General features: G+C 41.1%; 2 protein-coding genes across 5 annotated transcripts in view; both read right to left on the reverse strand.

Moving 5' to 3' along the window:
- Window positions 1-997: 997 nt before the first annotated feature.
- Window positions 998-4,629, reverse strand: LOC121270016 (protein PIGBOS1-like). The gene has a single exon (XM_041175292.1). The coding sequence runs from the start codon at window positions 4,528-4,530 to the stop codon at window positions 4,360-4,362; it is 171 nt and encodes a 56-aa protein (XP_041031226.1). The 5' UTR covers window positions 4,531-4,629; the 3' UTR covers window positions 998-4,359.
- Window positions 4,630-11,594: 6,965 nt separating this feature from the next.
- The window catches only part of ccpg1 (cell cycle progression 1), a 47,528-nt gene continuing 36,254 nt past the window's right edge, over window positions 11,595-22,868 (reverse strand). For all 4 annotated transcript variants that reach the window (XM_041174693.1, XM_041174690.1, XM_041174691.1 and 1 more), the window contains 2 exons: window positions 18,122-19,569; window positions 11,595-12,638 (listed from right to left, as the gene is read on the reverse strand). In XM_041174693.1, coding sequence (XP_041030627.1) covers window positions 12,428-12,638; window positions 18,122-19,569 — 1,659 coding nt within the window. In that variant the 3' untranslated portion in view covers window positions 11,595-12,427. The remainder of the gene's footprint in view (window positions 12,639-18,121; window positions 19,570-22,868) is intronic.

Raw genomic sequence — 22,868 nt, forward strand, 5'->3', positions numbered from 1 at the left:
TGGTTGAGTGCTTCAGCAGATGCATTGAGGCAGCAGCAAAGATGGATGATTTGATGGATAGGATACAGTTGGGAGCTCAGTTCAAGGTCAAATCTGACACCAAAGTTAGAGAAGAGTCTGGTTCAGCATCAGACAGCAGCCAGGGAGGCAAATGGAGTTGGTGGATAGGGAACAGATATTGTGGTATTGACTAAAGACAATAGGTTCATTCTTCAGAATATTAAAGCAGAAATCCCCTTCAACTTATCAGACACGCACCATGAGAGATCAGAGGCTGCGGAGGAGTACAAAGCTTGCTTGTTAGGATACTGACTGTACATCTCAAAAGTTCCACCGAAGTCCAATTTTAATTAAATACCTCCTGCACCCAGTTGGCACAATACATCCAACAACCTTTTTTTGCTTTCTTATTTCCACTTTAGAAACACAAATAGTTTTTCAAATTAGATGGCTGATTGGCGGAGGAATATTAAAACTAAAAACTAGAAAATGAGCTGAAAGCATATTTTTCACTTTTTCATTTGATTTTGTCCAAAAAGCAGTGAAACTGGTTTAGATGTTTCAGTTTATGCTGAGGGAAAACTAAAATGGCACAAGGTCAAGAAATTTTTCACACTGTGAGCAACCTGTGTAATACAATTCCAGAAGAAGTAGTGGATGCACATGCGCTGGAATCTCCGAGCAAACAACTGGATGATGTCATTTCCCTGGATGTGTGAATTGGTTGAATGACCTTCCTCATTTGTAATTATTGTGAAAGTTAATTCAATAATGTAGCATCAATAATGTATGCATCCATCCCAAGTACCATGCTGGAAACAAGCATTCTCCTGCACTGGGCTCAGCAGCGCTTCCATCAGCTGCATAGTATTGAGCTCAATAGGTATTTCAAACAGTTGAGCTGTTAACCTGTCGAATTCCAACAGGCTGCTCATGGTTACAAAAAAATTAAAATCTTAAGATCTGAATGCTTAAGTGAATAATCAGACATACAAAATGCAGCCAGAACTATATGTATTTTCCAGAGTAAACTACACCAACAGATACATAATTTTAAGAATTTACAGTCTACATTTTCAGATTTCAAAATTCAAACATTTCTGCACCCATACATATTTTGATTAAAAAGACTATGGATCTGTAAATCAGTCGTTTAAAATCTGAATTGGATGTGTACAGACTCTCTCATTTGCTGCTCTCCGGAGGCAGTTTAGCATCCTTGGCCATTACTTGACGACTTAAGTAGTTGAAAGTCACTTGAGGCACAAAATCAATGTTCAAGTAGGCAAATCCTGATTATTCAGGTTCTTTTACAAAGGCTAAGAAAATATTTGTAGGGGGAACAAAAACACCCAGCAGAAAACTGAAGTAGTTAGCAAACCAAAAAAAATGGTTCTTTGAACAGTCATTTCCGAAGGCAGAAAACATTATTCACACACAAATATTCTTGATTGAATCCGCTGATCATAGCGACACTAGTGGCCTCTTGAGCCTGTTACACCATTCACGGCTGAGTTATATCTTAACACTCCCGGCTTGCCTTGGCTCCATATCTGTTACTAAAATCTATCAATCTCAGATTAAAAATTATGATCTCTCTCAAATGCAGCATTCCTATTTTAATGAGTATATATCAACCCAGTGTAATTTTTACTTTCAAAAGCATAATGAATTGATCAAATGCATTGTTATTCTTAATTATACAGAAGGCATAAAATAGTACAGCAGAAACCGTAATCACAGCATCAAGGATACAAAACTCTTGAAAGCTGACATACAAGACTTGTTTTATTGAGGCCTGTAAGAATTTTATATTTAAGTCTACCAATTCAAAGTTGATAAGAAGCACTCTCTGAATATAACTAAGTTGCAGAAGTGAGCAAAAGAAAAAAAAAATCTGTCCATTTAGACCATAATCTGTGCTCTCAAAATAAAATGATACAGATTTGAAGGAACTTGTAATTATATAGTGCCATTCATGACCTCAGAATATCCCAAAGCACTTTATAACCAATTAAATGCTTTTTTTTTTTACAGTATAGTTTAAATGTAGGAAACAAAAGCCAATTTTGCATATGGCAAGGTCCCATGGAAGCTTGTACATCCACCTGAGAGGGCATTTATCTCAGTTCAACATCTTATTTAAAAGATAGCACATCCAACAGCGCAGCACTCCTCCAGTGCTACACTGGAATGTCAGTCCAGATTTTGTGCTCAAATGTCTAATGTGGGACTTGAACCCAAAACCTTCTGGCTTGGAGGCATGGGTACTACCAACTGTGAAATGACTGCTTCATAATGTGGGAAAACATAATTGACTTATGGAAAACCCAAGGAAAATCCCCACAAAAAATTCTATGTCACCAATGACATTTTAAATAGAGGTGTTATATGAGCACCTCCCTAATCAAAATTTAAACCCTTTACTGAAATTAGGGAGGCAACAACAGGAATGAAAAGTTGGATTTTTGAATATGACTCATTGGATAGCCATAGGAGGAGGAATCCTGGCTGTTCTCTTCCCCAGATAAGACCAGGTAATTTAACACATGCCCCATATCAAACTTGGGATGTTTAGTGACATAAACACACTTCATATTTATCCTGAAACCATTGGAGAGCAGTTTCTTTTCTCACTTTGCACAGTAACACCAGTCATATATGGCGGAGAAGTTAAACCAGTACATGGACTATCTACATGTTTAGATCCCAAACAGTGTAAATAAAGTTTAATTAATTATTCAAATATATTTTAGCAGCACTGATTGATAATCAGGGATGCAGATTTGCCTTACAGGATTGGCTTTCTCACTTGTGCCCTTCAGCAATCAAACACAAGGGTAGAGTAGAGATCAGTGTGGACATTTTTGGAGTTTGCCAAAAAAAATGTAAATGAGCTCCAAAGCTTACAATAGGACTTAATTCCACCAAAAAAAAATCTCAGTCCAAGAAGCTGCAAATTTCTACATTTCATTGCCACCAACACACTCAGGATATTAACTGTCAAGCTATCAACCAACTGCTTGGTTATCAAAGGTGCTATATAAATGCAACTTCCTTATCTGCAGCATCTTAACCTTCATTGGAGATGGGTTTTACCAAAAAAAAAAGCATTTTTAAAAAGTGTCAAACAAACTTTAACTAAATCAGATTTCGCAATGTCTTTCATGACAAAATACATTTAACCAGATATTCACTGTTATTGATAGTTAACATTCCAGTGGCACCTTCTGAACATTACACCCAATAAACCATCAAGTGAATGACAATTGAGATACTTTACACCAACTTCCTGGTATTTAATAATGGAAGTATCTCATTTCACACGCTTCTTTCCCTCTCCCCTTCCACAGCCACTTAGAGAAAGACTAGAGGCTTTAACCCCAACAGTTACAAGATTCTCTTATCAACTTCTGCACAGTATGTCACATCACCAAGGCAGTCCTTAAATTTTATTCTGAAGGGTTCACCCATCACAGAAGGACTTAAATTATAGTATTATCTGTCATTGTGCAGGCATGTCCCCCAATACCACCTCCGCCATCGCCTGATTGAGATTTTTTTCTCTCAAGTTGGCTGATGCGTTTGCAAGATGCTGAGGCAGAACCAGTGTCCAATCAAATCTCTCCTTAACTGAAATCCAACCTGACCATGTGCAATGAATCAAATCATCACCAATCTTAAGCTTTAGTCTCCCACGGCCCAATTAGGTCTCAAAACAAGACATAACTCAGTTATAAAAATATCCTATTTTGATAAACCCTGGATCATTTTAGCAAGCTCCAGTGTTACTACTACCTCGAGGGCTTTTTAAAGAATTGCATTCATTTAGCACTTTTCACAATCTCAGGATGCCCCAAAGTGTTTTATAGACAATGAAGTACTTTTGAAGTGTAGCCACTGTTGAAGGAAAAATGGCTGCTAATTTATGCACAGAAAGCTCCCACAATGTGATAAAGACCAGACAATCTGCTTTAGATGTTGGCAGAGGAATAAACATTGTCCAAGACAACAGCAGGACTGCCTTGCTCTTCTTCCGATAGGTTTTACATCCACCCACGACTTGACGTTTCATCTGAAAGACAGCACCGACAGTCCAGCACCCCCTCAGTACTGCTCTGAGCTGTCAGCCTTGATTCTATGTTCAAGTCTTGGGAGTGGGATTTGAACCCACAAGTTTCTGTCTCAGAGATGAGTGTCATTAAAGAGACTCGCATATTGTTACTGAATTAAAAATTTCAATATAAACAGATATTCCTGAAAGTATTCCTGGCTTCACAGACACTTTAATATTTGACCCTGACCTCCCGCTCTCCTCTTGCTGTCCTGTCCGGGCCGCAGCCTCAGCTCTCGGATGGATTATTGGGGCCGCTGAGACTCAGGGGCCGGGCAGCCCACTGCCGCCTCCCGGGCCTTGCGCTGCTCCAGGCTATACCGCTGGTAGATGGGCTTGTACACGTACAAGCCGCCCGCCACCCCCAGCACCACAGCCAGTGCCAGCTGAGGGAATGTCAGTCTGCTCAGAGCCATCGGTAGCCAAACCGCTCCGGGTGGGGGGGAAGAAAGAGAGAGAGAAATATCACCTACACCACCCGACTCAGCGAATGCGCTCCGACTGCCACGGGAATCACCTTTGCGCCGGAAAAACCTAAGGACTCACCAATCAGAGAGCTCGAATGACTCACCAATCAGAGAGCCAGAAGGACTCACCAATCAGAGAGCTCGAATGACTCACCAATCAGAGAGCCAGAAGGACTCACCAATCAGAGAGCTCGAACGACTCACCAATCCGAAAGCCCGAAGGACTCACCAATCACAAAGCTTCCAGGTTGTATCTCCTACACAAAAACAAAAACAGAATTACCTGGAAAAACTCAGCAGGTCTGGCAGCATCGGCGGAGAAGAAAAGAGTTGACATTTCGAGTCCTCATGACCCTTCGACAGAACTTGAGTTCGAGTCCAAGAAAGAGTTGAAATATAAGCTGGTTTAAGGTGTGTGTGTGGGGGGCGGAGAGAGAAAGAGAGGTGGAGTGGGGGTGTGGTTGTAGGGACAAACAAGCAGTGATAGAAGCAGATCATCAAAAGATTTCAACAACAATAGTACAAAAGAACACATAGGTGTTAAAGTTGGTGATATTACCTAAACGAATGTGCTAATTAAGAATGGATGGTAGGGCACTCAAGGTATAGCTCTAGTGGGGGTGGGGAGAGCATAAAAGATGTAAAAAATATTTTTTTTTCTTTTTTTTTTATATAATGGAAATAGGTGGGAAAAGGAAAATCTATATTATTTATTGGAAAAAAAAGAAAAGGAAGGGGGAAACAGAAAGGGGGTGGGGATGGGGGAGGGAGCTCACGACCTAAAGTTGTTGAATTCAATATTCAGTCCAGATGGCTGTAAAGTGCCTAGTCGGAAGATGAGGTGTTGTTCCTCCAGTTTGCGTTGGGCTTCACTGGAACAATGCAGCAAGCCAAGGACAGACATGTGGGCAAGAGAGCAGGGTGGAGTGTTAAAATGGCAAGCGACAGGGAGGTTTGGGTCATTCTTGCGGACAGACCGCAGGTGTTCTGCAAAGCGGTCGCCCAGTTTACGTTTGGTCTCTCCAATGTAGAGGAGACCACATTGGGAGCAACGAATGCAGTAGACTAAGTTGGGGGAAATGCAAGTGAAATGCTGCTTCACTTGAAAGGAGTGTTTGGGTCCTTGGACGGTGAGGAGAGAGGAAGTGAAGGGGCAGGTGTTGCTTCTTTTGCATGGGCATGGGGTGGTGCCATAGGAGGGGGTTGAGGAGTAGCGGGTGATGGAGGAGTGGACCAGGGTGTCCCGGAGGGAGCGATCCCTACGGAATGCCAATGGGGGGGTGAAGGGAAGATGTGTTTGGTGGTGGCATCATGCTGGAGTTGGTGGAAATGGCAGAGGATGATCCTTTGAATGCGGAGGCTGGTGGAGTAATAAGTGAGGACAAGGGGGACCCTATCGTGTTTCTGGGAGGGAGGAGAAGGTGTGAGGGTGGATGCGCGGGAGATGGGCCGGGCACGGTTGAGGGCCCTGTCAACGACCGTGGGTGGAAAACCTCGGTTAAGGAAGAAGGAGGACATGTCAGAGGAACTGTTTTTGAAGGTAGCATCATCGGAACAGATGCGATGGAGGCGAAGGAACTGAGAGAATGGGATGGAGTCCTTACAGGAAGCGGGGTGTGAGGAGCTGTAGTCGAGATAGCTGTGGGAGTCAGTGGGTTTGTAATGGATGTTGGGGGACAGTCTATCACCAGAGATTGAGACAGAAAGGTCAAGGAAGGGAAGGGAAGTGTCAGAGATGGACCACGTGAAAATGATGGAGGGGTGGAAATTGGAAGCAAAATTAATAAATTTTTCCAAGTCCTGACGAGAGCATGAAGCGGCACCGAAGTAATCATCGATGTACCGGAGAAAGAGTTGTGGAAGGGGGCCGGAGTAGGACTGGAACAAGGAATGTTCCACATACCCCATAAAGAGACAAGCATAGCTGGGGCCCATGTGGGTACCCATAGCCACACCTTTTATTTGGAGGAAGTGAGAGGAGTTGAAGGAGAAATTGTTCAGCGTGAGAACAAGTTCAGCCAGACGGCGGAGAGTAGTGGTGGATGGGGATTGTTCGGGCCTCTGTTCGAGGAAGAAGCTAAGGGCCCTCAGACTATCCTGGTGGGGGATGGAGGTGTAGAGGGATTGGACGTCCATGGTGAAGAGAAAGCGGTTGGGGCCAGGGAACTGGAAATTGTTGATGTGACGTAAGGTGTCAGAGGAATCATGGATGTAGGTGGGAAGGGACTGGACAAGGGGAGAGAGAAGGGAGTCAAGATAACGAGAAATGAGTTCTGTGGGGCAGGAGCAAGCTGAGACGATTGGTCTACCGGGGCAGTTCTGTTTGTGGATTTTGGGTATGAGATAGAAGCGGGCCGTCCGAGGTTGGGCGACTATCGGGTTGGAAGCTGTGGGAGGGAGATCCCCAGAGGAGATGAGGTCAGTGACATTCCTGGAAACAATGGCTTGATGTTCGGTGGTGGGGTCATGGTCCAGGGAGAGGTCCCATGTTGGGGAGTACATGATAAGCACCCACTAGAGTCTGCCAACCTTGTGGCAAACCCAAACGTGCAGTGCATGCAGGAGGTATGAGACCTCATGCAAGAAGTGCAAGATCTCCTGCACAGTGGCAATTGTTCCAATGCAGTACTGAGGGAGGAGATATGGTTACTGAATAGAACTCACTCAAGGGTGGCAGATCGGTAGTTAAAGGCAATGGCAGTGGAGCCCCAGTACCACAGCCCATCCAGCCATCGGGACACAACCCCAGTGGAAGATAATGAGGGTTCAATGCTTTTGGAAGGAAACTCGCAGTCCTCTGATTCCTCAGTCCCTTAGCCAGATCCTCTATCTGCTCGCTGAGTCCAAGAGAGGATGGCGCTATCAGCAAAGATGAAGGTAGTGCATTGAGGTAGGGCCCCAATGGGTCCCTGCAAGATGAGATCGACTGCCACAACCCTTTCGGCCATATAGTCAAAGATGTGAGCAGCCTGCCTCCACGCCCTCTAGAGCAACATGGAGAGCACAATGTGGAAGTGTCTGAGAGCGGAGGACACCACGTCAGTTAGAGCACTAATGGGATCACTGTAGCATTTAGGTAAGTGTAGTTAAACTAGGTAAGAAACTAGAGATGTGTAAGTAGAACAAATATTTTTATGTGGAAAATAACCACGTACAATATATTTACAGATTTCTGGATGTGTCTCAGCTGACCCGAGATGTGCATCTACATGTGGTTCATCAATCCTCTGTCAGGCTTGATTGCAGGATTCCCATACCCAACTGCAGAGAAGGCCTTCCTCTGATGTAGCCAAGCACCTACTCTGCCCTCCTGGTCAGCTTTCAACCTCATGGGAAGGTCCTTTCACATGAAGCACTGTTGTTTGAGAAAGTCTCTGTGAATGACAACATCCTGCATGGACTCCTCAGTGTGTACATGGACAACCCTTCCCTTATCTCTGGGGGCCCTCCTGCTGACCTTCAACCTCACCCTCCTCATGGGTGTGTAATGCTTCCTTCTCCCCCTAGTCTTCCTCTAGGCGGCCCCATCTCTCATCTTCACAGTCCAGAACCAACCCTCTTCTAAGTGCCCAGCAAACCACAATCATTCTGGAGACTCAGATGCATACTGTAGCCAATCCCGAGTGGCCCAGATTCCTAAACCTCACCTTTATAAGGCAAATAGCCTATTCAATGAATGTTCTTGTATGAAGATAGCTCTTTTTGTACCTTCTCTGCAGTTGGGAATGTTGCAGGGGTGTGAGAAGCCTTTTTTTCAAGGAAGTAGCCCTTATCCCAGAGTATCCAGCCATGCACTGGGGGTGGGGAGGGGGGTGGGTCTAAATATTTGTGGTAGCCCAGACTCCAAGGGTAAAAGAATCATGGCAACTGCAAGGGTAGCAGACACAGACATCTAACAAAACTTTTGCATTGATTGAATAAGTTGCACATTAGGGAGTAGGTAAACGTCAGTTGATGCGCTTCTCAGCATTCACTTAGGGTGCCCTTATCACTACGTGCGTGCACTGCACCAAGGGGATTCCTAAGACTGAAGCAAATCCTGTCACCCTCAGCATCTGCACTGCAGCATCTGCATCAAAGGAGATTAAGTGCCCCATTCTGGAACGGCATTGATTACCTGATGGATGTTACCTTTGTGCTACAGACTGCGAGATCCCACACGGGTCAGATGCAGAGCTTTGGAAAGAGCCAGTCACAAAGAAATGGAAGGTCACGGTCACCTTCAAGGCCACTGGGGATACATGCCTCTGGTTCCTCCTTGGCTGGGGTCTTCTCACAACAGGTTGCAAAGCTCAGCCACCACCTGTTGAGACAGATGCATCCTCCTCCGACATTGCCTCTTGGTCATATCAAGGTATGTTACCCTGTTTTTGTACAGCACTCTATGGCTCCTTCTCATAAGTACTCGGCTTTGTGGTGCCTCCCTGCCTTGGAGCTGTGCACATGGCGAGTGAGGCATTTCAGGCTGCTTGCTGCTCCACCTGAGCCTCTATGTACCACAGATGGGATGGGGCTGCTCCCATTCTAGATTGCAAATCTAGAAAGTGTTTTTCTTAATGCTCAGGAGGATGAGCTTGAAGCACAGGGCTCCTTGTTCTGGTGTTCAGACGTGCTGCGTGTGGCTTCCACTCTCCTTTCCCTGCCAGACACTAAACTTGCTTGCAGCCATTTGTGGTTTAAAAGTTGCAAAAAACAAGCAAGGAAAGTTGCTGCACTTTGCCCATGACTTCATCCCAGCCTGGTGAAATTCTTCATGATTCCACAGAGGACATGTACGTTTATTTGGTTCACTAAACACATGGGTCCTGAAGAAAATGGCAGGGGTTCGGAAATGCGATTTTTGTTTCCCTCTTATAAAGGGGAACCTGATATCAGCGGGGCCAGATGTGTGTTTCACATTGAAGCCATCCACAACGACAAAAAAAGGAATACAAAAAAATGGCGCAGGTTCAGGAATACAGAGGAAAAATCAGGTTTTCTCCCCAAAAATTCTAAGTTTGATATTTCCTGAACTGAAATGTGCCTCCACAGCCAGATCAAAATTCAGCCCCTTATCTTTTCAGTATTTAGAGATAACACTTGGAAGCACTAAGTATTAGGCTAATTTATTGAACAAGTGACACATTTAGTTGACAATGGCTCTTTTATGCATTATGCAGCATAGCCATCCTGAAATTTTATGATTACAATAATGTCTAATTTGTCAGGAGGGTTTTCTTTCCTGTATTCAGATTTTCAAATACATGGTGCCAAAATCGGCCTTCCTGAAAACCTTGGGAACAATCCCGAGGTGGAAATGTGGCTTAAGAAATCCATGAAAAGTTTACAGAAGAACTAAGCAGAAAGCAAAACATTTGTCTTTATACTATATAGGTTTATGAGAATTAGCATACATCTCCAGGAATATAGTGAAAATGGAAAAGTGATACAGAACGTGACAAGAGATTTGGAGGAAAGAATCTGGAATCAGATAAAAATAGGTACTCAGTACCAGTCTGCCAATAATACCAATCAAAATTATAAACTGAATGGTATACCCAAGATAGGTTGAAGACAACATGGAATACAGGTCGAGTTTCCTTTATCCATAAATCTGAAAACCAAAAGCATCCAAAAACTGCACTTTTTTTGAATCTCATCAACCTTTAGCACGGGAAGCCTAGTTGTTTGTATGTTTACCTTGCGATTTTTGTGGTGAAATGTCAATAAGAAAATTTATTACAGGTACTCTGTATTTTTATTCAGTGATACAGCTTACTTTTTGAGCCATTTTATTGATTTTAGACTAAAGCTAGCCTATGTTTAGGTTATTGAAATGTAAGTTTATATGTGATACCCAAAAACCAAAATTATCTGAAATCTAAAATGTAAATCAGCCCCGGGGCTTTCGGATAAAGAATATTCGACCTGTAGTAAATTACTAGACAAAACGTACAGTAATGCTAAATGATTTGATTATATTAAAATATATGTTTGCACAAAGCAAAATGTATTGGTCCAAGAATTTAAATGGTTAACATAGAAAACACAGAATACCTAAGATCTCACTCCCAGAGTAAATGGATCTAACTAATCAAAAAGGTTGAAACAGCACACATTAATTCTAATATTGAGCAGAAAGTTTCCTTAAAAATGTAGGACTCTTCTGATTCACATCTATGATCCTAAAAGAAATACAGGGGATTTATTACAGAGGAATTACATCAGAAAGTAAGGACAGACTCCCAATAATTTTCTGCTCAGGAAAAGTGAGCGCAGTACAGACTCATTGCCCAGTATGGACTCCCAGTGGGCGATGCTCCATGTCAGGTGCGTGTTACCTGAAATTTCATAGAGATAGATACTTTTCAAGAGCAGAGGTGATGGAGTATAATGTGCCAAATTATATGAACATTTATGGCACTAAATTATATTGGTATGTGAGCAAGCTAATAGAAGATCTGTATATTATAAAGACATGTCTAAAATGCAATTATAAAAACATTATTTTTAAGTGTACTTTTATGCATTCTGGAGGCTCAGTGTTTACTGTAGCAAGAAATAATACCTGCTGGTCACAAGTTTCAGCTCTCCCAGAATTAACCCTGAGCCTCCTCCAAAAGAATAGGGTTCTGAATTAGAAATGGTACTCCATTGCTCCTTTCTTAAGTTTCAGCAGGAAGCCTCTACCATTGGTACTTATAAGCTGGGACACATGAAGCACGTATCACAATCACTAGTCAGATAAGACCAAATATATTCAATCACACACTAGTACAGCTTACACAGTAATAACTTATAAGCTTAGTTGGATTGTGTTTTTTGTTATTACCGCTTAGCAGAAAATCAGCTAACCGTATCAGTGAAAACATGATCCCACCCCAAAAAAAATTCTTTTTAAATATCTTGGCCCCAGTATAAACATTTTCCTTATTAGAGATGGGTTTACTGTTGATGGGTTGATCAAGAAACTCAAAATGACGGTTGTAAAGCTGTTTCAAAACCAAGTAGTTAAAAAACCAGTGAAAAGGTTATTTCAAAACTACAGAATTTATTTTTTATTTTTTACAGTAATCATATCTGGCCTTGCAGCTATCCAGTAAGAGAGATTTGTACACATGTAAAATATTTTAGGACCCTTCTTGGTTAATATATTTGGAAGCACATACAAACTCACAACACATGGCTGTTTCTTAAACGAACACTGAATTAAGCCATCAACTGATCAACTGATTTTAATATTGTAATTTGCCTACAATTGTTCACAATGTCAAATGGAAAAAGGTATGTAGCTGCAGCAATGTAACTGAATTCAAATTAAAAGCATAACCCATCTCTTTACCCCCAGAAATCGCAATAGAATGTGCAAAATCATTCACAAGAGGGGCAAGGTAAGAATAAAAAAGGGCTAATTTTCACCACAGAATAAAATTACAATCTTCAAAATAAAGGAAATTCTGCACACCAATATTAATAATTTACACCTTATTGAATTTACGTTCACATGATAGCAAATTACAAACTTGCTAAGGAAGAAATGAGACTTGCAATCTCATGCGCATACACCAGTACACAAAGACTTAGTAAATACATTAAAGATCCTGCAAATTTAAGTCTCTTCTGTCATGCCAAACTATGTTTAGCATAACATACTTGCACAATAGAACTGTTTAGGAAGTTTTTGACCAGTACTTTGCAAATACAGATGGAAAGTTATTAGTATAACTACCTCTACTGTCTTATTATTCAAAGTCAAATGAGATGCAAATTGTTTGAAAAAATTGTCATCATTCTTAGGCATGTATCACAAACAGCAATCAGATAGGTCTGAACATTTTCAAACACACATGTATACAACTAAAACCCATTAATATTTTGGATCAAAAGGCATTGGGCCCAATTCAATTTCAACATTTGCCATGTGTCTTCCATTGGTACGGCCTGGCTTGTTCCATTTACGTTCCCTATGGTAATAAGCATGCTGATGTTTCCTTTCATGTCTCTGGTATCTGGAGCCATCTGCATTTTTAGATGATTGCCTTCCATATGGTTTGTATTTACCAGCATCATAAAGTCGACTGCAAGAACAAAAGCAAAGTTCATTATTGCTTTTTCAGTAACAAACAAGTTTTACTGCAGTCACTTACCAATGGCTGCATGCTCAATTCTGTACTGGCATTTCTGCAACATATATTTTATGTGCTTTCACTATTTTCCAAGCAGCAATATAATCTTGCAATTTTTTTTATTTGTTCATTTGTTTTATTTGATGTGGGCTTCGATGGCTAGGCCAACATTTATTACCCATCCCTAATTGCCTTGTTCAGAGGGCATTTAAGCATCAACCACATTGCTGTGGGTCTGAAGTCACATGTAGGCCAGACCAGGCAAGGACAGTAGATTTCCTTCCCTAAAAGGACATGAACCAGATGGGTTTTTATGACAATCGACAATGCTTTTATCCTTTGCTTTAATCATTAGACTTTTAATTCCAGATTTTTATTGAATTCAAATTGCACCATCCACCATGGTGGGATTCGAGCCAGAGCATTACCCTGGGTCTCTGGATTACCTCTCCAGTGACAATACCAACTCCCCTCTAATTTGAAAAGCAGATTAATTTAATCAAAGGACCCTTTTGACATTTTTGCACAGAAGTATAGGCAAAGCAAGCATGACTATGCAGCCCAGCAGTTTTTGAAAAGATATTCTAATACTCTATCACCAGGAAATGTATATAAATTATGCTCCATTTTCAATCCAGCCAATGAGAGTTATTTTAATTTTCTCTCACACTGCAGGTGAGATCTAAGTGAAATAAATATTGACACGATCAATCTAGTTTCGACTGAATATGGCATTCCATAGCACAAGACTAATAATTTAGGTCCAAAATGACCATTACACTCAGAGATGGCACAAGGACAGTTTGTGTGGCAGATGAAAGATATTGCAGTTGGATTCTTTTAAGATTGGAGAGAGAGATCTGACGCTGCATCTAAACCTTTATGCCCTGGGGGAAGGTTATTGCTTAATGATTGTTTAGCAAAAATTAAAATATTTCACAATTTAGCACAGATATTAATTTGATATGATGGCAGTGAACTCAAACAAGAGAATGGCAGGCAAGTCTGTTCTACATGATGATTAAGTAGTTTATAGAATTACTTTTCAGTGTATAAGATGATTTTGACCCATGATCGGTCCAGTGAGTGAACAATCATGCATATAGACAATTCCATTCTGGTGGTTATAGATTGGCAAAGCAGATTTAGTTAATTAGAACTTCTGAAGGTTAGTTATCGAGTGGCAAGCCCAAAATAGTTTATAATTATAGGTCAGTCAACATTCAAGGTATGGTATACTGTTGTCAGCTAAAGCAGAGTGGGTAGCGCTGCACCATGTTGAGGGCTGATAGATGCTATAGTTTGGATCTAACCAGATTCTACATTTTAGTGTCATACAACAGTGTCAATAGCAATAATGATTTGAAACTTTGATTACAGGCTCTGATCTCACTATCAGCACCTAGTGCTAATAAGCAGTTGCTGGGTAATTTTGGTCTCAATCTTAGCACGTTCAGTGTTCAGCAGCTGGCCCAAACCAGTATGTGCTATCACTCATTAGTGCTTCACTAACCACTACAAGTCTCAGGACAGTAACTTGTTGGTACCTTTTTTGCCTGTAACTCTACTTTATCTACATTGATTAATTTAGTTCACCAGGGTAATATTCCACTACCACTCTTGCTTGTCCAGTCTACAACTTTGTAACTTTGTCACTGCCCTTGCCCTGATTTCTTGCTTTGCTCCTCAAGCCTCTCCTGCAGTTATACACCTGCTGCCTCTTCAGCATCAACATGTGTTGCTCCAAATTCAACCAATTTCTGACTGCAAAAGGAAAGCAAACCTCTAAGGGATCCAAAGGGAGCAAATGAACTGTATAACACTAATTCACAATGGAGAATGAATGATACCAAGATCAAGTCACAACCACAGCCAAGAAAGACTTCACCAAATCCTGTCGGCATTTAAACATATTCCATAAAAGTAGGTCATTGTAAATCACAGCTGACGCTAATCACTCAGATAACCAAAACTCCATATGGCAAATTATGAGCTATATTGTGCTCCAACATCTTAAAGCACTGCCCTCACCTGTAACCCTAGTTATTGCCTGCCCAATAATTCCAGAACACAACCTGCAAAAAATACAAGATTGACTGTCCTACACCATCAACTTGCAGAAAGCTCTGGACCACAATCAACAGAACAGCCTCAAGATTACTATCAAATGGGCCCTAACTCCTGGTCACCCCATCAGCCTGCTTTTCAAATTTATTTAATGACTGCCATTGTTCACAAAACCTCCAGTCAATGGACTTCCGTTACATTTCCAAAACAGAGTTCCTTAGTCTGCTCTCTTTAATGTCAGCAAAATCCCAACGCAGCTTAAGCTCATGCTATATAAATGGTGCATTCAAACAGTTCTCTTTTACATTTCTAAACTCAAAAGCCTTTCAACAGAAAAATTTCCTCCAGCCCATATCATCCTGATCATGGAGCCACCTCTTTCCTCCTCTAGCTGTCCCTCATCAGCTATACTGTGGACATCTGCCTTCACTGTAGAGCAAGGATCCGCACAGAGCAGCATGTATCATAATTGGCACCCTGATGTTGAAAATATCAAAATCCACTGCCATATACCAGACTTACTCATCTGCTTCTTAATACAGAATCTCATACAACACGGTGGGTTGCAAACAAAGTCCTCCCATCCCCACAAGGTTAATTCTGCTCTTTCTTTATAACGTCACCCCTCATGTCAAGATGAGACATATATTTATGGAAAAAAATTGAAGCGATTGCATCAGTAGTGGTTTCCTCAAAGCCTGTTGAAGAATAAGGATTCTGCATCTGATTGTGCAAGTTTCTAGTATGGACATTGGTTGCCCAAATTGCAAAGCTGTTAATGATTCTTACACTGAGCAAATAAAATTCACTTAAGAAAAATGTTTTTGAAGGCCAGGACATCACTAGATCAGAGATCTCGAGAGTCATGGTGCAGGGTTGCCAACTCGGCTGGACATATTCCGGGAGACATCAGCAGAAATGATGTCATGGAAAGCTGGTGACATGGTGCAAGTGGGTGAATTCTTTCCTTGGCCCAATTTCTCATCCACCCCATTTCCCTTGGCCGCTCTCCCAGATTAAGATTTTTGATATTTATTTCCCTTTTTGGTTTCTACTCTCTCTCCCCTGCAACAACCACCTTGGGCACTTTTAACTATTTAATTCTGGCTTCCAACACAAGTTATGTTCAACATTCCAAGAGTAGAAGAAAACAAGTAAAACAACACTTACACTGAAGTAATTGTGCATCAAATTTGGCAATAACTGCAATTGAGGTGATGCTAAACTTTATAAAAGTCCTCTGACTATCTTCCCAATGCAGTGATATGAATAATTTATTCAGATCTCAGCATGGATACAGAAAGCTCCATCCTTCTCGCTCACCTCCGACAGATCTACTCAAACTGAGATGTGTTTGAAATGTCAATATTTAACTGTTTTAATCTCGCACCAATACTTAAGGCACAAACTGCCAGAGTAGCGTGCTCCACCCTAATACCATTTGCAGAACCCAGAAGTGTTCAGCACACTAACCGAATCCGCAGTGCAACAGCGGCTCAGAACTAGTTCCACTTTGTTGGCCCAGCCTGGGTCTGTCCCTGTTGGTGAGCTTGCTCACTTTCGCTGTATAACCTCAAATTTTGGGCACGTTTACCAATCGGAGATTTTCTAGGCATTGACTGAAAGGAATTATATTGTTTCAGAAATGTGTATCTTTTCCAAGATAATGCAGGGAAACAATTCTATCAACTTGAGCTTATGCTTATGTCATCAATTTGTTCATTTTTTCCCTGCGACAAGAGCAAGGAGGGATCAAAGTGAACCCTTTGCCTTTTAAAATCTCCCGGATTGCTTTTAAAAGCTACGAATCCGGTAGACTCCCGGCCAGTCCAGGAGGGTTGGCAATCCTATTATAGAGCGAAAGATCTACTGCTGTGCCTGTGGTTTGCCAATGGGCAAAGAGGTTGAGAGAATGACCTGGTATGTCTATTTTAAAGACTATATTTTATGCAAAAATCTTAGATTTATTTTTAAATTACTATTATTACTGGAATGTAAACCACTTCTTGCACACATTATAGAACTTCAAAAATAACAGAAAATACTGGAAAACACTCACCAGATAAGTCAGCATCAATGGAGAGAGAAAAATTGAACAGATAGGATAGCCTGAAATGTTAACTGGATTTTTCTCTCTCCATCGACACTGCCTGACCTGTTGGGAGAGATATTCAGCCAAGTCTTTAGGTCAACAACGGTTTGATGAAGGTCATTGACCTGAAATGTTAACTTGGTTTCTGTCTACAATAGAAGTTGCCTAACATACCAAATATTTCCCAGCATTTTCTTAATTTATTTCAGATTTTCAACATCTGTAGAATTTTATTTTTTACAGCTTCTAACTTATTGCCTTGTTCTATTAGAGCCTTGTGAACTAAGAGGACAGTAACAAATACAGTTAAAACCATGCTTTGGGCCATATGCAAATTGTAAGAGCAGGAGCAACTAAAACGTACATCAGAAAATGTAAACATCGGACAAAAAAAAATGCACAGTCCTCACGTTTGCCCATGTGGTCCACCAGCAGTGATCACTAAACAGTGATTAGGAATGGGAACCCCGATTGACATATCCAAGAATGCTAAGACCAACTGCAGTGTTCATAAAGCTGCCCATGCTGAGATCAGCTAACTCAGCACAAATCTGGGACTGAACCTCTGACCTACCCAGTTTGCATGGCCGAATCAATCACTAGGTAAACTTACTGGGCCACTGGAGTACAAATCAAACCATTGTAAAACAAGCCTGATTCACATCCCATCAGATCAGACATTTTTATAGTTTTTTTAAAATTCATGGGATCTGGGCATCACTGGCTAGGCCATCATTTATTACCAATCCCTAATGGCCCTTGAGAAGGTGGTGGTGAGCTGCCTTCTTAAATCACTGCAGTCCATGTGATGTGGGTACACCCACAATGTTGTTAGAGAGGGAGTTCCAGGATTTTGACCCAGCAGCTGTGAAGTATCAGCCAACGCCTACACTAGAAGAATCTATCTCATCTGTTGAAAACTGCCATATGCGTTAACGGAATTCATAAATGAGGAACAGTGTTTAGTAAATTTATTTCCAAGTACATCAAACATGTCTAACAAGTGGTACTCAACAGTTAACTATGAGATTTAAATCAACATCAAGTTCTCGATGGTTAGAATTGAGTAAATTCTTGAAAAAAATACAGAGATCCCAGAATAATGTTGACAATTGGACTAAAAACACTAATTTCTATGTTAGCCTCTTAATTGTGTGGCTAGAATTCTTCATGTCAAGCAAAAATAATTGTACCCTTTCAATCATGCCAGCAAAATAATTATAAAATCCTTCCCCAGAAATAAAAGGCAAACTTTGTTAAGATTTGATAAACTTACCTTGGGCCAAATCGATTGAAATAATTGTCACCAAAAAAGTGCTTAAAGATGTATTTGTCTAGGTCATCAAATGGATCAATTTTGTCTTCTTGGCGCTCTGCAATATCTTCAAGGTAATCCTCAACATCATTGACAAAATCAGAGAATAACATTTGGTCATGTATAAAAAGGCCATTATGGAAGAATCGGTTTATAAATTTCTCCAGCTCACTCCAGCGTTGGAACTCAACCACCTCCTGTTGAAGGTAATTATGGAGAAGTTTATGGAAGTCCTCAACCTTGATGGGATCAAGGGCTTTATTAAAGAGGCTCAGCGATTCTTGATGGGCACATTCAAAGACACCAGAGCAACCCTTGGGGCTCCTGTAGTAGGTATGTTTTCCAAAATGATCATGTTCACTTGTACTCCTTTCAAAATTGAGAGGCTCCTTGGTGTACATTCTGTGAGGTTTCCTTGTATCACTGTACTGGAACTGCTCATGAGCCATTTCTCTGGGTTTATAATGATAGGATTCTTTGTGTCCATGAACATCATGCTGATTTGTTCTACAAGGGTGTTCATCGTGGCGTTGCTGGAACACTTGACGTCTGGTCTTTGCATCTTGCGCTTCTTCGCGTCTCTTATTTTTGTGAAATAAATTTTTTGCTGAGTTTTGGAAGTGTCGGAACGTGGATTTAACGGAATCAGAGAATTTCTTAAGGTTCTCTTTTACAGCTTCTTTTGCCAATTTAATTTTTTCTTTGTGATGACGCACAAACTCCTTAGTTGAGTTTTTCACAGCATCAAAACCATTCTTAAATGATCTTATAAAACTTTCTTTGGGTTGTTGTTTTTTACCCCTATTGCCATAAAACCCCTGATTTGGCTTCCTGTCTTGCTTCTTTGAAGATTTCTTAAACTCGGGATCATCCTTTTCTTCCTTAGCTTCAACATAAAGTCTTTCCCACAAGTCAGAGCGTTGCTGCTCAAAGTCCAATTTCTTCTCCAGTTCTGCAAGTCTAGATTGCAAACTTTCTGTATCTTTACCTTCTTGTGCTGTATCAGCTGAGGACTGAAGATGACTCAAAGAATCCAATTCCTTCCGCAGAGCATCAGTAATTTCCCTCTCTTTGTCCAATTCCTTTCTTAAAATCTGAGCCTCAGTCACAAGGTTCCCCTTCTGTTGAAGAAAACTCTGTATCTGTTGCTTTTCCTCCTCCAGATGATCCTTTAGCTTCTGGTTTTCAGTGATAATTGTCTCTGCATCCATCCCTTTTCCTTCTAATGTCCTAATTTGTTCCCTCAGCTTCCGAAGCTCATTTTGCAACAAGGATAGTGCTTTCTCTTCATGTTCCAGAGATTCCTTCATACGCTGGTTTTCTTTAGCAAGGGTTTGGTGACGTGACTCAACAGAAAGCTTCTCATCCACAGTCTGTTTTAAACGTGTTTCCAAGTTTTCTCCTTGTGACTAAACAAAGAAGAAATTTGTTAAATGTACATTTGTAATATGTTACATTACCTTTACATAACACTTACAATTTAATAACTAATTATATTGTAGAGCAACTCTGACCCAAGTTCTGATCTTTAATAAATTAAAATTTAGAATGCATTTGACGTAGTCTATTGGACTTCAGCAAGGCTTTTGGTAAGGTCCTGCATGGGAAACTGATAACAAAAGCAAGAGCCCTAAGGCAAATTGGATCCAGAGTTGGCTGAGTGGCAGGAAGCAAAGAGTAATGGTCGAAGGGTGTTTTTGTTACTGGATGCCTGTATCCACTGGGGTTCCACAGGGATCGGTGTTGGGTCCTTTTCTGTTTGTGGGATATATAAACGATTTAGACTTGAATGTAAGAGGGTTGATCAGTAAGTTCGCGGATGACATGAAAATTAGTGGGGTGGTAAAAAGTGAGGAGGATAGCCTTAGATTACAGGAGGATGTAGACGGGCTGGTCAGATGGGCTGATCAGTGACAAATGGAATTTAATCCGGGTAAGTGTGAGATGATGCACTTGGGCAGGACAAACAAGGCACGAGAATACATGATGAATGGTAGGACCCTGGGAAGTACCGAGGATCAGAGGGACCTTGGTGTGCATGTCCACCGGTCCCTTAAGGTAGTGGGACAGATAGATAAGGTGGTTAAGAAGGTATATGGGATACTTGCCTTTATTAGCTGAGGCATAGAATATAGGAGCAGGGAGGTTTTGCTGGAACTGTATAAAACGCTGGTTAGGCCACAGCTAGAGTACAGTGGAGTTCTGGAATCCGCGTTATAGGAAGGATGTGATTGCACTAGATAGAATGCAGAGGAGATTTACCAGGATGTTGCCTGGGCTGGAGAGTTTTAGTTATTAGGAGAGATTGGATAGACTGGGGTTATTTTCCCTGGGGCAGAGGAGATTGAGGAGGGACATGATTGAGGTGTATAAAATTATGAGAGGCATAGGTAGGGTAAACAGGAAGGAACTTTTCCCCTTGGTGGTGGAATCAATAATCGGGGACATAGATTTAAGATAAGGGCAGGAGGTTTAGTGGGGATATGAAGAAGAATTTTTTTTTACACAAAGGGCGGTGGGAATCTGGAACTCACTGCCTGAAAGGGTGGTAAAGGCAGAAACCCTCGTAACATTTAAGAAGTATTTGGATATGCACTTGTGATGCCAAGGCATACAAGGCTATGAGCCTAGTGCGGGAAAATGGGATTAGAACAGTTAGGTACTTGTTTGACCAGCGCAGACTCAATGGGCCGAAGGGCCTTTTTCTGTGCTGTAGATCTCTATGATTCTTTGACTCTAATGTCAATGTATGGAGGAGGCAGCACAGTAATGTCAGCATATGGTACTTACTGCCTATGAGTACAATGTGCTACACTTCAAAATATTCTCATTTAACATTATAAACTCTTAGTGAACTGTCCTTCTGTAGTTAAGCTGATGTTTGACGCAGAACATTTGGTAAAAACCATGGTATTGTGAACCCCTGAAGCAGACAAAGAAACACATCTTACGTTTTATCGTAGCTGTTTCTTTACAAAAACTCATCTGCAGTAGCTTCAAGTTGGAGGATGCAACTTCCAGTTTGCCTGGAAATTCCAATCTCGCTGCTTTCTGTAGCAACTCTGGTCAATAGTGGAGAAGCATGAGTACTTGGCCATAAACTAGAAGATAACTTAAAAGTATAACAACCACTAATAAATTACTTTTCCAGAGGGAGTTGGGGACATTTTGGAGTGAATTTTAAAAACTGGACAAAGACTTCAAAAAGACTGAAGCTATATCTGCCTGTAACCCTAAACAAAAGGAACTTTCTGGCAACATCCAAGAAGCTGACACCTCGTTTCTCAAAAGAGACGCTAACTACCCGTGGCTGCAGAGATCAAATTCAAAGGAAGTTATACAAAGGCCATCTACATTTCCTAAGCTAGGCCTGGCCAATGGAGACTACTAGTCTGCTAGGACAAAGGACCCCACAATCTCCTTTCAAATTCTTAATGGTTGAAACATTAACAATCTCAAGAATCCAAAGGAATATATATAATTTGTCAAAGCCAGACAGGTGTGAGTCATGTGACATGACCCCCTACCTGGAGGAACCAGTTACACAGTCTTACTGTCCTGCCATTCAGTCTGTCATTTTCCATGTCATAAGCAGCAGCTCAGAAGAAAGGGCTCTATCGTATTGAATTCCTGCACCCGCCCTCCCCCCCCCACAGACACTGTTTCTGCTGGAACATCTGAATTTCTGTACCAGCACCTACAAGACTTATTCATCTCTGCGTGCCTATCCCATTACAGAAGTCATCTCTACTGGAAAAGTGAATTATCCAGCAACAGTCTTCAACCTGCCGACCTCTGCGAAGGAATACACCATTGGATTTTGATTCTGGACTCATATGAAACAAAAATTCTTTATTTTGTGGTCTTTGCTGTGTAAAGCTTTCTTTCTCTATCCCTCCTCCTTTATTGTATGGATGCACTGGGGGCTATGAAGCAACACACCCCTCCAGCATTTTGAATGTGTGCGAATAAACTAACCCTCTGAATTTACCCTATCTCGAGTTTGTTGTGGGGTTATTAATAGAAATTGGATCACAACAAAACAGAGGGGTTGGGAAATATGCCACCACTTATAAAGGGCGAAATCTAAATCAAAACACCTTTCTGTTTATGGATGAGTGGTGAGAGAGAAATCAGGGCTGTTTAAATAAAACACCCACCTGTCCATAACAGGACAAACAGGTCACAAGATCAATCTGATTTTGTGAATTTCACAATGAATGGCACAAATGTCCGTTCATTCAGAAAGTGGTCTGTGGTATAAGGGTGAAGGATCTTACAGTACAACATTTGTAGAAGTGCAATCGATCTCCTTTTTGCTGTTAATGACACTGATTTGCAAATTCCTTTGAAAAGGGGCTTTGTCTTTCTGATTTTCCAAAACTGACCTTGCCTCCTTATATCACCATATTGGTGCTACAGTTAAAATATTCTTTGAATTAGACAAAATAAAATTACAAAAATAAACATTTTAACAATAATGTGACCCAAGCAATTTCAGTTTTATATTTTGTAGATGTGAGGGAAAATAGAAGCATGTGAGACCAGGCAGGCCTGTTAAAGACAAATGTTGAATGGAGGCTATGGAGGTTCAGGAAATAGTGACTGTGAAGAATCTAGTCTTCACAAACAAACACTGCAGTCAAATTCCATATTCAGTATGGCTCAAGATTCTAAAAGACAAGCACACACCAACAAAGTATAGGCA

The sequence above is a fragment of the Carcharodon carcharias genome, chromosome 26, assembly GCF_017639515.1.
Source record: "Carcharodon carcharias isolate sCarCar2 chromosome 26, sCarCar2.pri, whole genome shotgun sequence".
Taxonomy (NCBI): Eukaryota; Metazoa; Chordata; class Chondrichthyes; order Lamniformes; family Lamnidae; genus Carcharodon; species Carcharodon carcharias.

Coding starts and splice junctions, on each gene's coding strand:
- LOC121270016 (XM_041175292.1), bottom strand. CDS start 4,530: ATGGCTCTGAGCAGACTGACATTCCCTCAGCTGGCACTGGCTGTGGTG.